At 44.2% G+C, this 17241-nt stretch overlaps 1 protein-coding gene across 1 annotated transcript; it reads right to left on the reverse strand.

Annotated features, from left to right (window-relative positions):
- Positions 1 to 9132: 9132 nt before the first annotated feature.
- On the reverse strand, positions 9133 to 14331 carry LOC118688215 (bone morphogenetic protein 2-like). Its single transcript, XM_036385648.2, has 5 exons — positions 14043 to 14331; positions 13803 to 13942; positions 12961 to 13077; positions 11587 to 11788; positions 9133 to 9973 (listed from the first exon to the last, which is right to left on the reverse strand). The coding sequence occupies exons 1-5, from the start codon at positions 14329 to 14331 to the stop codon at positions 9522 to 9524; spliced, it is 1200 nt and encodes a 399-aa protein (XP_036241541.2). The 3' UTR covers positions 9133 to 9521.
- Positions 14332 to 17241: the final 2910 nt, after the last annotated feature.

The raw sequence follows: 17241 nt of genomic DNA on the forward strand, positions 1-17241 counted from the left end.
ACCTGAAGAGACCCATTGATAACCCTAAAGCCCATCTCAGAGGAAAAAGAGAAAGTAGCGTCTGACCCTGTGCAACGAATTAAAAAAGCCAAAGGCAGAAAACTCCGTGGTAGGCTACAGTAATCAGAATCAGCAAAACTTTGTTGGTTTGGTTTTATTTTCTGCCAGGAATAGCAGACTGTGCCTCTCTTGTTTTTCTATCTATTCATCCATCTCTATATCTATCCATCCATCCATCCACCTCTATATCTATCCATCTATCTATCTATCTATCTATCTATCTATCTATCTATCTATCTATCTATCTCAAATATTCCTTTATGGAGCAAATAGTTACATAAAGAAAAAAAAATGTTTGTAGGTAAGATCTAACTGCTTAAAAGAAAATCTAAATTATTCTGCCAAAATGAAACAGCAATAAAGCCTAAAAGCTGCCTTCTTTTTAAAGCATCCAACACACTGGGAGCCAATGTCCTCAGCAAGGAAAAAAACCCAAGCAATAACTCAAATTTATATGCAGTCATACTTAAAACAGAAAAAAACCAAACAAAAAATCCAGAAGGTACATGAATATAGTAATCCATACCTAAACCGAACAGAAGTAAAAATCACCGGTAAGGTTTGGGGGTGTTTTGCTTTAGAATAAGGCGCTGTGAGTTGTTGGCTGCAGAGACAGAAGGGCTCTGTGGAGTTCTGGAAGTGGCCAGATGTCTTTATATCTGTCTACAGCATGCTCTGCCTCTCAGCACTTGCCTTTATAATCTCACGCATAATTGGCCTTAATCTGATTATTTCCAGCGCTGTCTACAGTGAGTAACTTGGATAGGTCTATTGGGCCCTACAAATGGCCCACGTGGTGTGCAGAGCAGGGGGGGTGGAGAGGATGAAAAGAAAAAAACCGTAATTTCTCAGCAAACGCCAGGAATGTGAACGGCAGCAACACAATCCCATTATTTTCCGAGCGCTGGCGCTCCGGGGCTCGCAGCCCCCTGCGTGTCCCCCCCCGCCCCGGGGTGCCCCGGGGTGCGGGCCGGGGGGGCCCCGCCGCACGGAGCGCTGCCGGTAATTGCCGCCGGATGGGTTTTGGGGGGCCGCTCTGCACACGCCTCGCCTTTCCAAGCGATCGTACCACGGCAAAGTTTGATTTTGTTCGCAGCGAGGGGTCTCTGGATTTATGCTCGCTTCCCGTCTGCAAATGATATGCGGCGGGACCCTTCGCAATTACTTTTAAAATGCATCCGAGACATAGGCTCAGCGGAGAGAGATGGCCCTTGCCTCAGCCCGGGTGAAAATTAGACTTTAAAGTACCCAGATGAAATTTTCAAGTCAGGGACGCGGGATTGGATCAAATCACATAAACTGCAAAAAAAGCAAGTATAATGGCGCATAATTGGTTCTGTAATAGCATTACACAAGGATAATAGCCTGTTATGGCCCCCTGCACATTAAGTGCTTCCCTGGCGTAAAGCCTTTATGATATTAAAGGGGGAATATAATGATATTTTGGTTATTAAATGCGTGTAATTAATTTATGCACCACTGAAAATAAAGTTGGTATTATGACCCACTCAAGATGCATCAGAAGATGTAAGTCAGACAACTGTTGATAAGTTCTGGTGTCTATGTTTCGTCTAGACTGCTGATTTTATTTTGGAACAATTGCTTCTCCGGCAGACTACACAAATTTAATATTTTATAAACATTGTAATGTTCTGTGCAGGAAGGGCGAGCAAATCTACACAGGCTCTCTTAGATCTGATGGGAGTTAAAGACAGCACATTCATACCAGAGCAAAGGAGATGGATACAGGCAATACAGGTGCAGAAATAGTGATATTGAAGAGATGATGTCTTTGGAAAGTTGATTCTGTACATATGATCTCATTAAATAAACACTAATAAGCCTTAGAAATATCACCTGCTCTGTCTTTTACATTAGGCATAGATGTGGAAATTCCCCTAATGTATATTCAAGCTGGAGTTATGTATGCTTCCATCCTGTGAAGCATTAATTTAGCAAAGCAAGGCAAAAATTAATTTTGAGATACAAATCTGATTTGATCTGATCCTATCTTATCCATTCACTTATAATTTTAGCATAGTAGTAACAGATGTAGAAGGCTGTCTTCAGGTGTTTTTTGTATGTTTACATGTCTACACACACACTTTTAGGAATATCTTTGTTTGACAACAGACATTTGCTCACCATCCAGCCAAATCTCTGAGCAGTGAAGTATACTACAAATTGAGATGGCTTTTACAGCACCATGCAAGATCAAAGACCAATGCTCTGAATCTGACTGCACTTGACAAAATAGCAGCACAAGCTTTAGGTCAAGTCGCCTTAAAAAAGAAGGTCATAACCTAGAGGTGCTGCCTGCATCTCTCCTGACAGTCTCCCCCTCTTGAGCTTTAAAATCCACACAGGGCCAGTACTGTAGGATCCCTCTGCACAGAGGCAGCTATTCCTTTTCCTTTTTCTCTGACGTTGGGAAGAGATGAGTGAGATAGTGTTTTATCATAAGAACCCCTAATAAAATAATAATAACTTCATTATGGTGCTCTCAGGCCTTGCTCTAGTCAGGGGGCTGCATTGCTGTTTTGGCTCCAAGACTCACTTTCCCCAGCAGTTTGAAGCCTGCAAGTTCAGCGTATTACAGGAGGGGGAGAAGGCGGAATGGAGCACGGGGAAGTGCTCCAAGTCGCTGCTTTTTAAATAGAAGCAAAAGAACCCTGAGCCGGTCGAGACTCAACTTTCTCCCAAGGACCAGTAGCTGCAAAACAAGGAGATAACTAAGCAATATATAATCCCCCACCCCTCGCCAGCTCGACGTCTGTTTAATTTTAATGCTTGAAACGCGGGGCTGACATAATTAAAAGTTAGCACTGGGGAGTCCTGGGTGCTGCTGTCGGCGGACGGAGCCCCGGGGCGGCGGCGCTTCAGCACCACGGAGAGCGCCCGCAGCTCCGGCCCCGCTCCGCGCCCCGGCCCCGGCCCCGGCCCCGGCCCCGGCCCCGGCCCGGCCCCGGCCCCGGCCCCGGCCCCGGCCCGCCCGGTCCCCCCCGGGGAACGGCTGCGGGCAGAGCTGCTCCGGCCTCCCTCCGTGTCCCCCTGCTGCAGACGCTTTCCTGCCAGTCTGGGACCACAGTGGAGAAAATATGCAGTAAGTTGTTTGGGATCATGACTAGTATTTCTCTGATAGTTGCTCTGATCTAGCTACCAAAGCACTAAAAACAAGAATGAAATAACGTACAGAGCTACAATATTTCAGGGGAAAAAATACCTTTTAATGTAATGTTCTTAAAGTCTTCTTCATAAACTTAATTTTCATTACTATTATTATTAATGTTGTTATTACTGTGACTATTGTGACATCAATATTAGTTACTAGGTCTGCAAGAAAAGTCCAAATAAGTATAATTCAGGATAGACACTTTGCTGATCGTGTCTGTCTTAGCGCAGAACTGTTCCTGTGCTGCACACACAAACACCTTTTCTTATATTTCACCCATGAAAACAAAACCTAGGGCTGAACTGCTGAGCAAAATCACTGAATGGATGTTTTCCTTGGAAACACTGAGCTTTGAGGGGATCATTCGAAAAACTCAAGGAACAACTCAGTTGGATGAAATGGCCCTCTTGCCCCTCCATGTCCAAATGCTTCCTTTCCCGTGATTCTCAATACCTGACCACAGAAAAAGGCTAGCAGCTAAAAGGTTATTTTACCCTAATTCATGTGCAGTAAAATGTATTTTCCAATTAACCAAATTTGCCGATTTGTCCCGCTTGGACACTCTTATAATTTATAATGTAAAAGTGTTCTTTCTTTATCTAAAGACCAAGGTGACTGCTTTTAATTTTCTGTAACCTCTTTACACTTGATGTTCACCAGACTCATAATGTTAATTGGCTTCATATACGGATCATCAGTTTAATGAAGGAATAAATCCTATGTTGCTTTATGTCCCTCTGTTTTAACAATGATTGCTTTAATGAAGAATGTGACGTGTTTGAAATCAAAGCTGCAGGAGACATTAGAGGTTTTTTTTTTTTTTTATGATGACTGAATTGCTTATTTAAAGCTAAAACCATGAGGTTTTCATATTTCAAAAGCTTTTCTTTAAATAATTTTACATGGAAAATACTGACACATTCCTCATCAGAGAACTCTTTCTTTGCAATTACAGGCAGGGACTGAGAATAGCAGAGTCCTGTAATATAAACACCCCAATTAGGTTATGAAATTATCTCTAAGCTTTTATATCACTGCAGTTTTCATTCAGAGTTTAAGTAAAACTCCCATTGAGTTATAAGTAGTCATGCCAACCTAAAAAAGGAGTATTTGGGAGTAACTAATAAACCTCTTTGTCAACCGACTGTATTTCCACTGTTCATGGGTAGATGAAGAAATTTACAGGGGAGAAAGGATTGTCAGTTCATACACAAAAGCTCTAGATTGCTATAGTCTATTTTTCCCCATGGAAATTTTAGGATTTCAGGAGCAAGGGGAAAATGTAATGAAACATGGACTCATAGAGGTAAGGTGACTGCAAATCAGAGCATCAATTAGGTCAAGCTGGAAAGCAGCAATTAGACCCAACTGCATGTGCTAGTTACAGTAGCTACAACAGGTTTAACATGTGCAAAGAAAATGAATTCTGGTAATTGAACTTCTACATTCCTGGTCCCATTTATAGTAAGCTTTCCTTCTCTCTCTTCCTTCTGCCTTTAACGGAGACTTCATATACTGGTATGCATATACTGGTATATATTTTCTTCTAATTTGAGAGCTGTTGTTAACAGAAATTACATGACCGTTAGATAAAGGAACATGCAACATCAGAGAGGAAGGTCTCTGATCAGAACCTAGACAAGGGCTAAGCAATCAATCGAATTGGATAGAAATTTCATGACATGGCAAAGGAAGTGCATGAGACTGAAAGGGATATTAGCTTAAATTACATACCACTGAGAAGTTATTCAGTATGCCAGGCCTGATCCCATGATTTCTTGTCTTGTTTATATCCTGGCAGTGTTATACTCATTCAATCCAGGTCTCAAAACCTTCATGTATGTACACACAGACCTTCATCACTGCCCTCCACATAGTTCTCCTAGTGCTGTATGTTTCCCTTCAGTGCTGGCCAGGACCCTATGAACAGCCCATCATTCACTGTTGCCTTCCCTCTCAATGCAAAACAAGAAGGAACCTTGCGGCACCTCTAGTGGCACACAAGATTAGTCTGCCAGGAGCCTTCCTCAGTATCCACCACTCTCTGCCTGGAGCTGTGCCTTTACCAAACCTGTGAGCACAGGCAGGGTCTATGCCAGGATGAGGCAAAACAACACTGGTTTTCAGGGACATTATCTGAGTTTTTAGTGAAGATATCATACAAAGTGCTTCTTCTCAGATAAAACAAGTCTTCTAACCAAGAGTTGTGAATAAAGACTTCCAAGGGAAAGACTTTCAGTCTATGGCTTTTGAGGACACAGTTGCTTGGCCACAAACACTGACTCAGCACATTTAGCCGAAAATATGATGCAGATGAAGAGTTGATTACAATGTGGATCACAGTAGAAAGTGTACACAGATTTTTAAATACACACACCAGTTTTGTGCTGCCTGACACATGTAACCTGATGATTAATCAAGCAAGGTTTCTGTGAGCAGATCTGAACCACCATACTGGGTTTATGCTGCTTTGTGTCACAAGGCCTGAATTTACAGCATCACCAAATCGTGGTTTCAGTTAAAGCTTAGTGACTTCTCAGTATCAGGTCATTTTCTCAGGGAAAATCTGCAGCTTCTGTTTTCCAGATAAGGCAATCCATTATCTAGCTCTGAGTAAGGACAGTTAGTATATGCAAGAATCTAAAGCTGCACAGATTCTGTAACAACAGAAAGCTAGCAGTTCCCCCTTATTCTGTGAATGGCTTCTAGCAATAAACCCAATAGGAAGAAATAAAACTTTTTACTAGCTGCTTTAATGCACAATTGTCTCATTCACCAAAGGTAAGGCAAATTCACACCTACTAACGATTCTCCTTGGAGGTGAGCAGCACTCCAGGCCAGCACAGAAGTGGCCTAGGTGTGACATACTTTTGCACAAAGCCATTGAAATGCACCCTCTGGCTGTGGCAATGCTCTCACATTAGCCCAAGCACTCCATCTCTCACTCTTTCTGGGAAAGTTGCACCATCCTTGGGGCTGAACCAGGAGCGAAGCTGCCTCTGAACATGTGCACGTGGGGGTACATAAGAATGAACCCACGTGTGTACACGCATTTGCATGTGCAATCCAAAAGGGACTGGGGATTGTTTGGAGGGTTTGGTATCTGTAGGAAAGACCTGGAATTTACCATAGACACCCAGTCACCCCTCTTTCCCGGAGACAAGCTCCAGGACTATGAATAAATACTATCCTTCACGGCTCTTTCAAATAATTGTCCCATTTCCTATACGAAGAACAGGAACCATAGTAATTACCCTTGGCAGTCTGGAAGAAACACCGAGCATTCCTAGAAGATTGCCTCATACCGAACAGCATTTTCAAGCCTGCAGAGTGGATAGAAGAGAGCTTACAGCACCGCTGTGCTCCAGCTTCCTCAGGGCAGGCACATAGAAGTTTTCTTCCCCAGCTAACCCCATCCCTGCGCCCACCCCCCAGAAAAAAGGACCACCTCAGATCAATTTCCCCCAGCCCATCCTTTCTGCCTTACCTGTTCCAGGACACCCCCAGCAGATCCTTTCCCCTGCTTCAGTGTCAAGGAGCACCTGCCCATCATCTAGACCTTGTGAAAGGAGCACCACAGAAATCCCTTAAAACAAACATTTCTACAACCAGGAGACCACTCCTGTAAATTTGTGCTCTTTACCACAACACACTGAGACCCCACTGCCATGTTGGCTTAGTGCTCTCCCCACCTTAAGGAGCAGAGTGTGACTGCACATACCTCACAAGCCTGGACCACTTTAGTTCCAAATTTGGACCAAATGCTTTGTCATGGGGCTGAGTGTAACCCTTCAGCTCTACCATGAGTAGGATTTTCTTCTTATTTTGAAATTTGTAAATGTTTCAGTTAATGAATGAGAAGAAATTCACCTTTATTTTAAAGCAAAACAAAACAAAAAAAGGCAACAAAAAGAAAGAGCCTACTTGTGCTTAATTGTTATTCTAATTACAAGTTGTGGTGTAGTGTAAATTTTTTCCCTTGGCATTATTATGAACCTCATTTCCTTACAAAGTCCAGGATAAACAATTCCAATATATTTTGTTTTAATTATCAGGGTTTAATGGGGCATAATAAGACTAAGTTGAGTGGTGCAGAAAAAAATAATTTAATGTGTGCAAAACTACCTAGTGCTCCTACCTTGCCTGTGCATATTTCACCTATTGTAGGGCAGCACTATGTTAGCTAATATTCAGTGTGCCCATCATTTATTTATTAATCATACCTGCTTTTCAGTAGAAATTTTTTTTTCCTGGCATCTGAAACAAGAAGAAACACATTACGACATCCTAGAAAAACAATGGGAAGTTCTCTGGGTTGAGCAGTGAAGGATGAAGCTGATATACAGCTAATGGTGCTGGAAGCATTTGTCATGCATGGACAGAAGATGCAATGTTGGACACAGATCCTGCCTCTGCCAATCCAGTCCAAATGCTGTCAGTAAAAACTTCTGGCTTCAGTTCTTAGGGCCTCTACCACAAGAAGCAAAAATAAAACATCAGCTGAAGTCACCATTCAGAAACAACCTGGTCCAGACCCTCACTGAAGATGCATCTTTCCCCTCCCAAGGTGTAGTCCCTACAGAGTTAAAACACTGCAGGTACTTCTGCTGGGAAAAGGGAAAGAGCAGCCTGGGAAATAAAACAGTTAAAGGGAGATCCTTTATGGCTCTCTATGCTTCCCAAGGTGCCTTTGGCAATGGCACTGAATCCCATGGCTGGGTGTGGCTGGTGCAGCACTTAGAACCACCCTGCTACCAGATTTACATTCCACTGTGCCAGGGCAACCAAGACCGAAACACTTTCACTTGAGGAATAACTACTGGATCCTCCCTGAAGGGAAACATGTCTATCCTCCTTATCTGTTATACCCTTTGCCACAGAGGACTTGATACAGTACCCACTGAAGGCATTGGGAATGTCCTCTCTTCTGGAAAATTATTTGATTCATGACTCTAGGAAAGGTTCAAATACAACATACAAACCATACCAATGTTACATTACATTTATTTAAAAATTTGCATTTTATATTACAGATTAATTTAATATACCCCAAGTGTTTAGGTTTTAAATTAAATAAATTTATTATACACATCAGTATTTACAGAAAGAAAATCATTACTTTTTTTTTTTTTAAGTCTCATTGGAGTAAAAAAATTCTCCGTGAAGATTCTAGCCATGGGAGATGCCACATTCTTGCCTGAGAGGTCAGCCTCCTTAAAGGGTTAATGGAAACAAGAAACCACCCAGGCTTAAGATACACCTCAATGAATTGACTGAGGAACAGCAATGGGCTGGTTACCTGCAGGAAAATGTAGCAAGACTGAAAGATCTCAAGGGGCCCCATCCAAGCCTGAGCCCTCTATTCCTCAAAGAAGGGAGGGAATCAGCAGGTACACTGTGCATTCTACCAAAGCTCGCCCCAGACACCAGACCAGGCCAGTATCTAGTACATTCTCACGGACTTCCAAAGCTTCATGGTTTTCTTTCCTCTTGCTAAACCACGAGGATTCTGACCCAAGCTTAGGATCCCACAGTACAACAAATACACAGAGGCAGTCTCTAGTGCCACACACCCTGACAGCCATCATAGGGACAGGCACTGCCTCACCTTACAGAGTTGCAGCCCTGAGTTAGAAGCCAAGTATGATTCCCAGACAAATACTGATCCATGGGCTCCTTCAGACTGGCTAGCAAGTCCCATGGGGACTTATGAGGAGTTCTCTGCATTTGGTAGAGCTGCATAAAGCTCAGGGGAAGAAGTTAATTTCCTGCTAATGCATGATCTGCAACTGGTAGAAACCTCTGAAATTAGCTCTGGGCAAATACTTACCCTGAAAGCTCAAAAAGTAGGACTGCACACCCCCACTGGATTGTGCATCCAAAACTGATTAGGGCTGTGCTACTGACACCTGCATCCCATCCTGGATGGAGGCAGGATGCCATGTCTGTTAAATCACTAGAAATTCTGAGCCTTGGTATACAGAACAAGACCTTAATTTGAACAGTCAACTTAATGTGCTTCCACTCCTTCACATAGCAAGTTCCTGATTTTAATGCTTTCCTTGGTGAACAGGCACTCAAAGAACTCTCCATGGAGGTCTTGAAGTCCACAGCTCTTCACAAGCCAGCCACCTTTCCACAGCCATGGTGAAAGGAGAAGGATTGAAGCACAGACCAGTTTCTGTCTCTCCTGCCCTGTAAACTGAAATGCCATCTCCTTTAGTATCTTCAGTGGCAAATGGGGAACTGAATCCAGGTGCACACAAATGCAGAGAAAAAAGAAGTCTTGCTAATGACAACCACACCTTGTTGCCACCATGTCTTTATAATTTTTAAGGACGACATTCTGTTTGTCATCAAAGTAGAGAAGATTGAGGGACTTCAATTCATCTGGCACACAGCAGGGCATGCTGACATCTTGAGACAATTTCAGTGTATAAACAATGGACTGAACTGTAGCATGGTTTGTTGCATTTAGACTTTCCCCCAAAGGGAAGATGCAGGATCCTCTGCAATAAAATGCATTGTATCCACTTGGGTGAATAATCCATCCTGACCAGCCAATAGCATGGAAGTCCACATAGAGCTCCCTTCTGTGACATGCTGCCAATGGGCTCCTGGCAGCAGGGGCTGCAGCAGCTCGGGGTCTCCTGCTCATGCTGGCACTGCTGCTTTCCATTACAGCAGTGTCACGAGAAACCCGTGGAGCATCAGATTTGGCAGGGTGGTTTGTTTCTGATTCTGAAAGGAAGCTGTATGTTAATATTTCACAAAGAAAGTTCATTTACAAAGTACAGTATTCTGTGTGAAAGTCTATTAATTAAATCTACATCGAAGTCTTCAGAGCAGATTTTAAAACAGCACCTAACCTGTGAATGCACCAGAAGGGGTGTGTATTCAATTGCCACTTCAGCCATACTTCCTAATCTGTCAAATCTTGTGTCTTGGAAAAGCCCCAATTCAGCAGAAATAGAAAAAAACTCACAATGATCTACCAAATATTCTGAACTCCACAGTTCCTCTTCAGGGCTGAATCTAGTCAGAATGGTATTAACTGTCTTCATACAGCCACTCCTACAACACACATTATTCTGGGCAGTGCTAACAGAGGGTGGAGATCACAGCCTTTTTCTCTCCAGTATCCTCCCAGGAACTATACCCATACACTTGTAAAGCAGAATGTGCAGAAACCTGGTAATGTGCAAAGTAACATTGTAAAAAAAATACATTTTTCAAATTTTTGATCCTAAAAAAAACCCACCAGCAGCTTTACAGAACACTAAGGAATTAATTGTACTGACAATAGGATGCTTTCTTAAAGAACCTTCTGAGAAGCCCTGGGATCCATGGAGATCCATGTACACAAACTGGAACTCACTGATATGCAGAACAACCTGTGTGATCAATGACAGCTAACAACGGGCAGGTCTAGAGAGTTTCTTCGTTAAGGAATCTCTCAATCCTGACACAGTGCAGAGCTTGATGCTCATTAAACTAGATCTAGGATTTCACTATTAATTTTTATTTGGAAAACAAAAATAAACAGACCAGCCTAATTTTTAATTTTTATATTTTATTTCTAAATAATTTCACCACCTACTTCTTAATACTGTCCTACCTAGCTTCTAATACGCAAATACAGCCGTTTACCAGAAAAGCCTGGAAAGCCAAAACAGCATGATTTTTGCCCCTCCTTCAAGCTCTTTGCATTTATCAGGCCCTAAAATCCAGTCTTAGCTGATTTTGCACTAAGGCCAGTGGGAGAGGTAAGACACTGTTTTGTATTTTAAGGGACTAGGGCGTTGTCTTTGATGAAAGCAGCTTTTAGTCACAATGCTAATTAGTCGCTGAAGTTAAAAAGGTGCTTAAAAACCAAGGACAGAGAAGTTCAAATTGCTTGTTTTACAACCTCTTTCACTCTTAAAATCACACTTAATGACTCTACTTACAGATACTTTACCAGAATTTTGACAAAGTATTCCAGGTCACTGAGGTTTTTTTCAGTATAAACCTAACATACAATTTTCATGCAAATTTCACCACCACAAAAATAATATAAGCAGTACTTAAAAAATAGAACCCCCACCCCTTTACAAACTAAATAAACCCGATTCTCCTTAGGATTAATGAATATTTCTGGCACACACAGTTTTTTGTGAGGGGAGGGGCAATTTAGGATGCTGGTGACCTACTAGAAAGGACTATCAAATCAAATTTCTATCAGTGACAAAGCAAAACTTCAAACCTGTTCAATACTGCAATAAAGTAAATAAATAACTGAGGTTAGGTCTACATGAGGTAGCAGGAGGTGACAGAAGATGAACAGGCAATTCATACTCTAAAAGTGCACTTACTTGTAGCAGAGGGTACAAAGCTGTGAGACCTCCGTTTGTTGCTGTTCGTGAAGAGAACAAGGAGAGCATTTCTGCTCTCCTGCAAAGCGCTCTGGCTCTTGGCAAATGTAACCACGTCGTGTTTCATTCCATTGCTGGAAACATGTGTCGCAGTTATCCAAAAGCCATGGTTGGAGCTGCTGTTTCCAACCCACTTGGAAACCTGGTGAAGATCGGGAAAAGAAAAAATATTGTTTCAATATTCTAATTACAGCATTATAATTAAGCAATGTTTATAATAAGTTTATATTAGGAAAAGAGAATAGGCAACAAGCTATGAGAGCATAAGGACATATATTATAATAGAAGTGAGATAACTGTATAGCTGAGACTCCATTGACTTGAATATTTAAACAAGTAATTCAACACTTAAAATACAAAATAGCATACGCATTCCCCAAAGCTACATTTACATAAAGATAATTAATTTCAGAGAATTTACCAGTGAACACTTGAGTGTACACTCAACACTTTTTAATATTAAAATAAGCTCTCTCTGACTTTCAGCAGGAATTTATTTTTCATAGCAATCTGAACATAGTAATATGAACTCCCCAGACTTTTCATACCGTTAAGACTTATGTGAACCAAAAAAACATGACATTTGAAGAAATTCACAATCAAGCAAATTTACTTATCAAATTGTTATAATTGCACATTGATCGATTAGACCAGGTCATTCTCTAGCAGGAATATCATGCCTTAAGATGGAACTCAACCAATCATCCAAGCACGCTGCTCAGCCTGATCATAAAGCTAAGGCAATGAAAAACACTGTCCCAGAGTACAGCTTTAATCCACGTGTGGGTTCTTTTGCTATGGAAAGGCATTCACCTACTGTTACAATTTATGGATAGCTACAAAGCAGATCTTGAAGCTCACAGATACAGAAGTCTATGGGGGAAGTTGAATGACAGGCAATCCAACCATGACAAACTCCGGAAATACAATGTTGAAGCAATACTGCCCTACAGAAATGCCGCCAGAATAAAACGGAGAAATTAAAACCTACTCTTAGAAGGCAACCAATGCCAGTTGCTTTGGCAGTCTAAAGACTAGCACAAGGTTTTAATCAGTACTTGGCCTGACGTCCCTTAATCGGCTAGGTTTGGGTTACTCAGTTCTCACCATGCTTGTGCTCCAAGCAGCTCATAAACACTTCTTTATTTCAGGTAGCACTGGGTGTACTTTTAAGGGTAGAGAGAAAGTTTCTCCCCCTGTTGCTGTCCTTCTGTTTGAACTGACCTCAAAACCCAGCTTAATGGCAATGCTGGAGTTATAAGATATCATTTCAAGAGTTTAAGAAAAAAAAATAAGTCAGACTTCTCTGCTTACTGTCTGTGTGACGTTGAAGACTTCCCAGCCTTCTGTGTAGAGGGACAATAATCTCGATGCAATGAGATGCTTTTTCTGTGGCTTATTTTCACTCTCCAAGAGCTCATACACTTCCACCTAAATAACAGCAATATACAAAAAGAACAAGAAGAAATTAATTTGATTGTTCTTAAAGCAAACTAGGAGGATGAAGATTATGCAAGTTCCTGCTACATCACAGCTGTAAAACTGTACCGTCATTCTAAAAGAGGCAAAAAGTAGATTTGGGACCGTTTAACAGAAAACCAGTTATCTCTACATACATCTACTTCTAAATGTGTTCAGAGGCAGGATACCAGATATAGATACTATAGAAAATTATCCTAACCATCCCTATCCTGTTTTGAACACCTGACACCGTCAAAGTCTTCTGTTCCTCCTCATACTTGTCTTCAGGTCTGCAAAAAGTCCAATCCTGCCCTTTGCCAGAGGAATAGATACACTCAATTTCCTTACCCCCCTTGTTTTCCCATGAATCCCTGTCTGTTATTACTATTTTTCGGAGCAGCTCCAGCAGATAAATTTCAATTCGAATTTCGAAATATCTCAAATCCCAGAAAAGTAATTTGGGATAGGTCTGACATTGGTATCTTTAAGGAAAGCTCACTGCCATACCACACAGGTCAGCATAAAGGCAAAGTCAAAACTTTACATTACTTCTTTGCATGCTGGAAGCAAAGGAACAGTGAGGATGACAAGAATAACAACAAAGCAGGTTTGTGTGACACGTAGATGCACTCCTTATTTTTCGGTATTAATAATAATGATAGCAGAATTAGGTGTTTAAATATTTCCCCACTTACTTTGCAGAAGTGTTGCGTGTCGGACCTTCTGGACCGATGTGCTCTCTTAAGCTTGAAGACCCTGAACTCGGCTTTCAGCATCTGCTCGCTCTTCTCCATCGCGCTGATGTCGAAGTAGAAGTGGTGGTGGTCCACGTGAACTGGAAAAGACCCTTCTTTAGGAACACTGCCAGACCCCTCGGGCCTGCCCCCGCCCGCCGCGGGGATTCACCGGGGCTCGGCCCCGCCGCCCGGGCCCACCTCGGTCCTCGAAGCTGCGCACCACGTCCCCCTGCAGCAGCCCCGGGGCGCGGGTGATGCCGTTGGCGTCGGCCACCTTGTTGAAGAGATCCACCATGAACTGGGGCGGCTTCTTGCGGGGCAGCACGTCGGGCGGCAGCTCCTCGATGTCGAAGACCTCCCGCAGGCGCTGCAAGGCCGCGGCCAGCACGGCGTCCCGCGGGTCGGGGCGCAGGGGCAGGGCTCCGGCCGCCCGCAGGCTCAGCAGCCCGGCCAGGCACAGCCACAGGCACGGCGGGCGGGTCGCCATGGACGGCGGCGCGGGCTCGGCCGGGCCGCCCCGCGGCCGTGACCGCGCTGCGTGAGGGGGCAGCGGCCCTGCGGCGGGCCCGGCCCGGCCCGGCTGGGCGCGGCCAGGCGGGGGAGCCGAGCGCCGCTCAGGGCACGCAGCCCCGAGGGCCAAAGGCCCCGGGCAGGGGCGGCCGCTCCGCGCCCGGGCCATCAGCGGCGCTTAAGGGTTCAATGGGGCAGCGCCGTGCGCTCGATGGCATCGGAGCGGCCGCCCCGGGGACAGGGCCAGGTGTCAGCGAAGAACAGAAGAACACCGCACTTGCGAAACCCCTAGCCTTTCAATCGACCGTCTTTTTTTTTTTTTTTTTTTTTTTTTCCAGCTGAAAAAGGCTATGATTTGGAGATTGCTGAGCCCAGGTGATGTTTCCTGTCGTTGCTGTGGCAATAAAAAGTATACTGGGAGCTAGGCGTGAGCTTCTGTACTTCCCTGCCTCCGGAATGCCCGGGATCCCCGGCCCCTTCCCGTCCCGCAGCCTCCGGAATGCCCGGGATCCCCGGCCCCTTCCCGTCCCGCAGCCTGCGGAATGCCCGGGATCCCCGGCCCCTTCCCGTCCCACAGCCTGCGGAATGCCCGGGATCCCCGGCCCCTTCCCGTCCCGCAGCCTGCGGAATGCCCGGGATCCCCGGCTCCTTCCCGTCCCGCAGCCTGCGGAATGCCCGGGATCCCCGGCCCCTTCCCGTCCCGCAGCCTGCGGAATGCCCGGGATCCCCGGCTCCTTCCCGTCCCGCAGCCTGCGGAATCGCCGCTGGTGCGGCCCTGGTGCCTTGGCCGGGCTGCGGGACGGAGGCTGCAGCTCCCCAGGCGCAAACTCCGGCCCTACAGCTGCCCCGGGGGAGGAGGTTTTAAGGACAGAGTCCGGGGTTCTGCTAGTGCAGTGCAGCAAGAACAGCCAGGCTTCGAAGTATTCAGGGACAGGGAATACACACACATTCTCACGAGCTATTTTAAGGCTAAACTATTTCCCAGAGTCAACTGGCTTTCAGTAATTTGCCTTTTTTCCCACCCATTGGTTGATGAAAGGGATTCCACACCTCCAGAGAAATATTAAAACGGAAAACCAGCCCAAAGGAACGAACCCCAGCCCTAAGGATCCTGAATAGTCGTCCTTTTCAAGGCACTCTGACAACTTACAGAGGGGCAAATAGTCCTTCCCGTTGGTTCGTGCAGCAGTGTCTGTTCTTCTTGTGCCACATTGCGCTGTGTTCTCTTTCCAGGCAGGAAAGTATTGGGAGGTATTTTGTGGGGCAGATAAAAATGTCTAGTGCCTCCTCTGCTTAGCCACACAATGTTAAGACAGGAGTATTTGCATTGAGCAACCAGATGGACCTACAGGAGAACAAGGTGGGGACAAAGAGGCCACAGCTCCACACAATCCCGAATTTTTGCCCCATGAAGTGCAAAAGATGAATGGAGGAAAATGAGAAGCAGTGATGGGTTAATCAGACCAGTGTAAAGAGCACTGTTGCTGCACATAAAGCTTCAGCCAACTTTGATCCTCAAAATTCTCCAGTTACCTTGAAAGGGCTGCAGGTATCTCAGCTCATGCCTAGCAACAGTGCTGGATAAAATACGACCCATTCAGCTACCTGCCTGAGAGCTTGGAAAAAGACTGGTAAGACAGGAGAAACCATAATTACACTGTTTTTCAGTCAACCTAAAAAGCTTTGCTTCCATTTCACGGCTTCTTCACATTCTTATTCACACAAACTCTACCCTGCCCTTGGGTCTCTTCATTTACTCCCAGTATCCTCTCTAGGCATATACCTTCATTTTTACTCTCACGGTGCTGCTTCCAGACATTAATGTCTGGGAACACATAGCTAGGGTTCCCTAAGAACCTTAACTCTGCCCCAGAGGCAAAGATTTATGAAAAAAATCCTCTCTGTTTAATATAAGCTGGGACTACAAACAACGAAATGCCTCTATCCTAGTGCAACTGCAGAAATTTCAGCCTACAGTTAGCCAAACGTAACCCACTGAGTGCTGTGTTCTTTTATTTTTATATTTCTGATTAGGCAAACAACATAATGAAAGCCTCTCTCCCAATTCTTTTGTAAGACTGCATGACTCACCACTTATGTAAGCCTTATGCAGGAGTTGGTCATAGCTCCTCTGATGATTCTACGTCCTGGTTTGCAATTAGTGCAAAGCTTCTACCTCCCTGTTCTGTACAATAAAAATAGGTTCTCTCAACTTAGGTGTTGTGAGCAGAGTGGCTTTGGGAGCCCAGGAAAAGCTGTGAATCTGTAGGGAACTATGATGGGTAGTTAACTTAAAATTTTATGTGGATTCTCTTGAGTTCAGCATTGGCATTGCTTTCCCTTCTCTCTCAAATGACTGGACAAACAGCTTGTTGGGTCTGAAGACTTCACAATCACCTGGCTCTCAGGTATAGTGTATGGGTAACAATGGGGGTATTGATTATATGGCCTGCCACATCATCTTTGATGCCATTGTGGTGAATATAGCATAACAATATTGAAAAAGCATGGTTATTGCATGGGTAGAACAGGCTGGAAGCTGCTTCTTAGCACAGCTGCCTGACACTTGCTATGTTTTCTGTGCTGGTTCTGTAGTTCCTAATTAAATGACTCACAACAGGTCTATTCTTTCTGGGGAAAAGAAGATTACGTTTCTGCTCTGTGAATGAAACAATGATCCTCTGCAGTCTCCCCTGTGTTTTTCAGGCAGGGAGCAAGAACATGAGGTGTTTCACTCAGTTCCACAGCAGCCTAGGCCCATTTAAAAAAAGAAAAAAGGAATGGCCCTTGCATGAAAGATATCAGACTCCTCTTTACTTTTAGTGGTAGGAGAGGCAGCAAAACCATGCCCACCAGAACAAGTTAACAATTACTAAGGAAAGCTTCA

The sequence above is a fragment of the Molothrus ater genome, chromosome 8 (genome assembly GCF_012460135.2).
Source record: "Molothrus ater isolate BHLD 08-10-18 breed brown headed cowbird chromosome 8, BPBGC_Mater_1.1, whole genome shotgun sequence".
In the NCBI taxonomy this organism is placed as follows: Eukaryota; Metazoa; Chordata; class Aves; order Passeriformes; family Icteridae; genus Molothrus; species Molothrus ater.

Excerpts from the sequence above, each read along its gene's own strand:
- LOC118688215 (XM_036385648.2), bottom strand. The coding sequence starts at position 14,331 with ATGGCGACCCGCCCGCCGTGCCTGTGGCTGTGCCTGGCCGGGCTGCTG. Across the intron at positions 13,943-14,042 it reads GCGCAGCTTCGAGGACCGAG|TTCACGTGGACCACCACCAC; the intron begins GTGGGCCCGGGC and ends GGTCTTTTCCAG. Across the intron at positions 13,078-13,802 it reads ACACGCAACACTTCTGCAAA|GTGGAAGTGTATGAGCTCTT; the intron begins GTAAGTGGGGAA and ends GCTGTTATTTAG.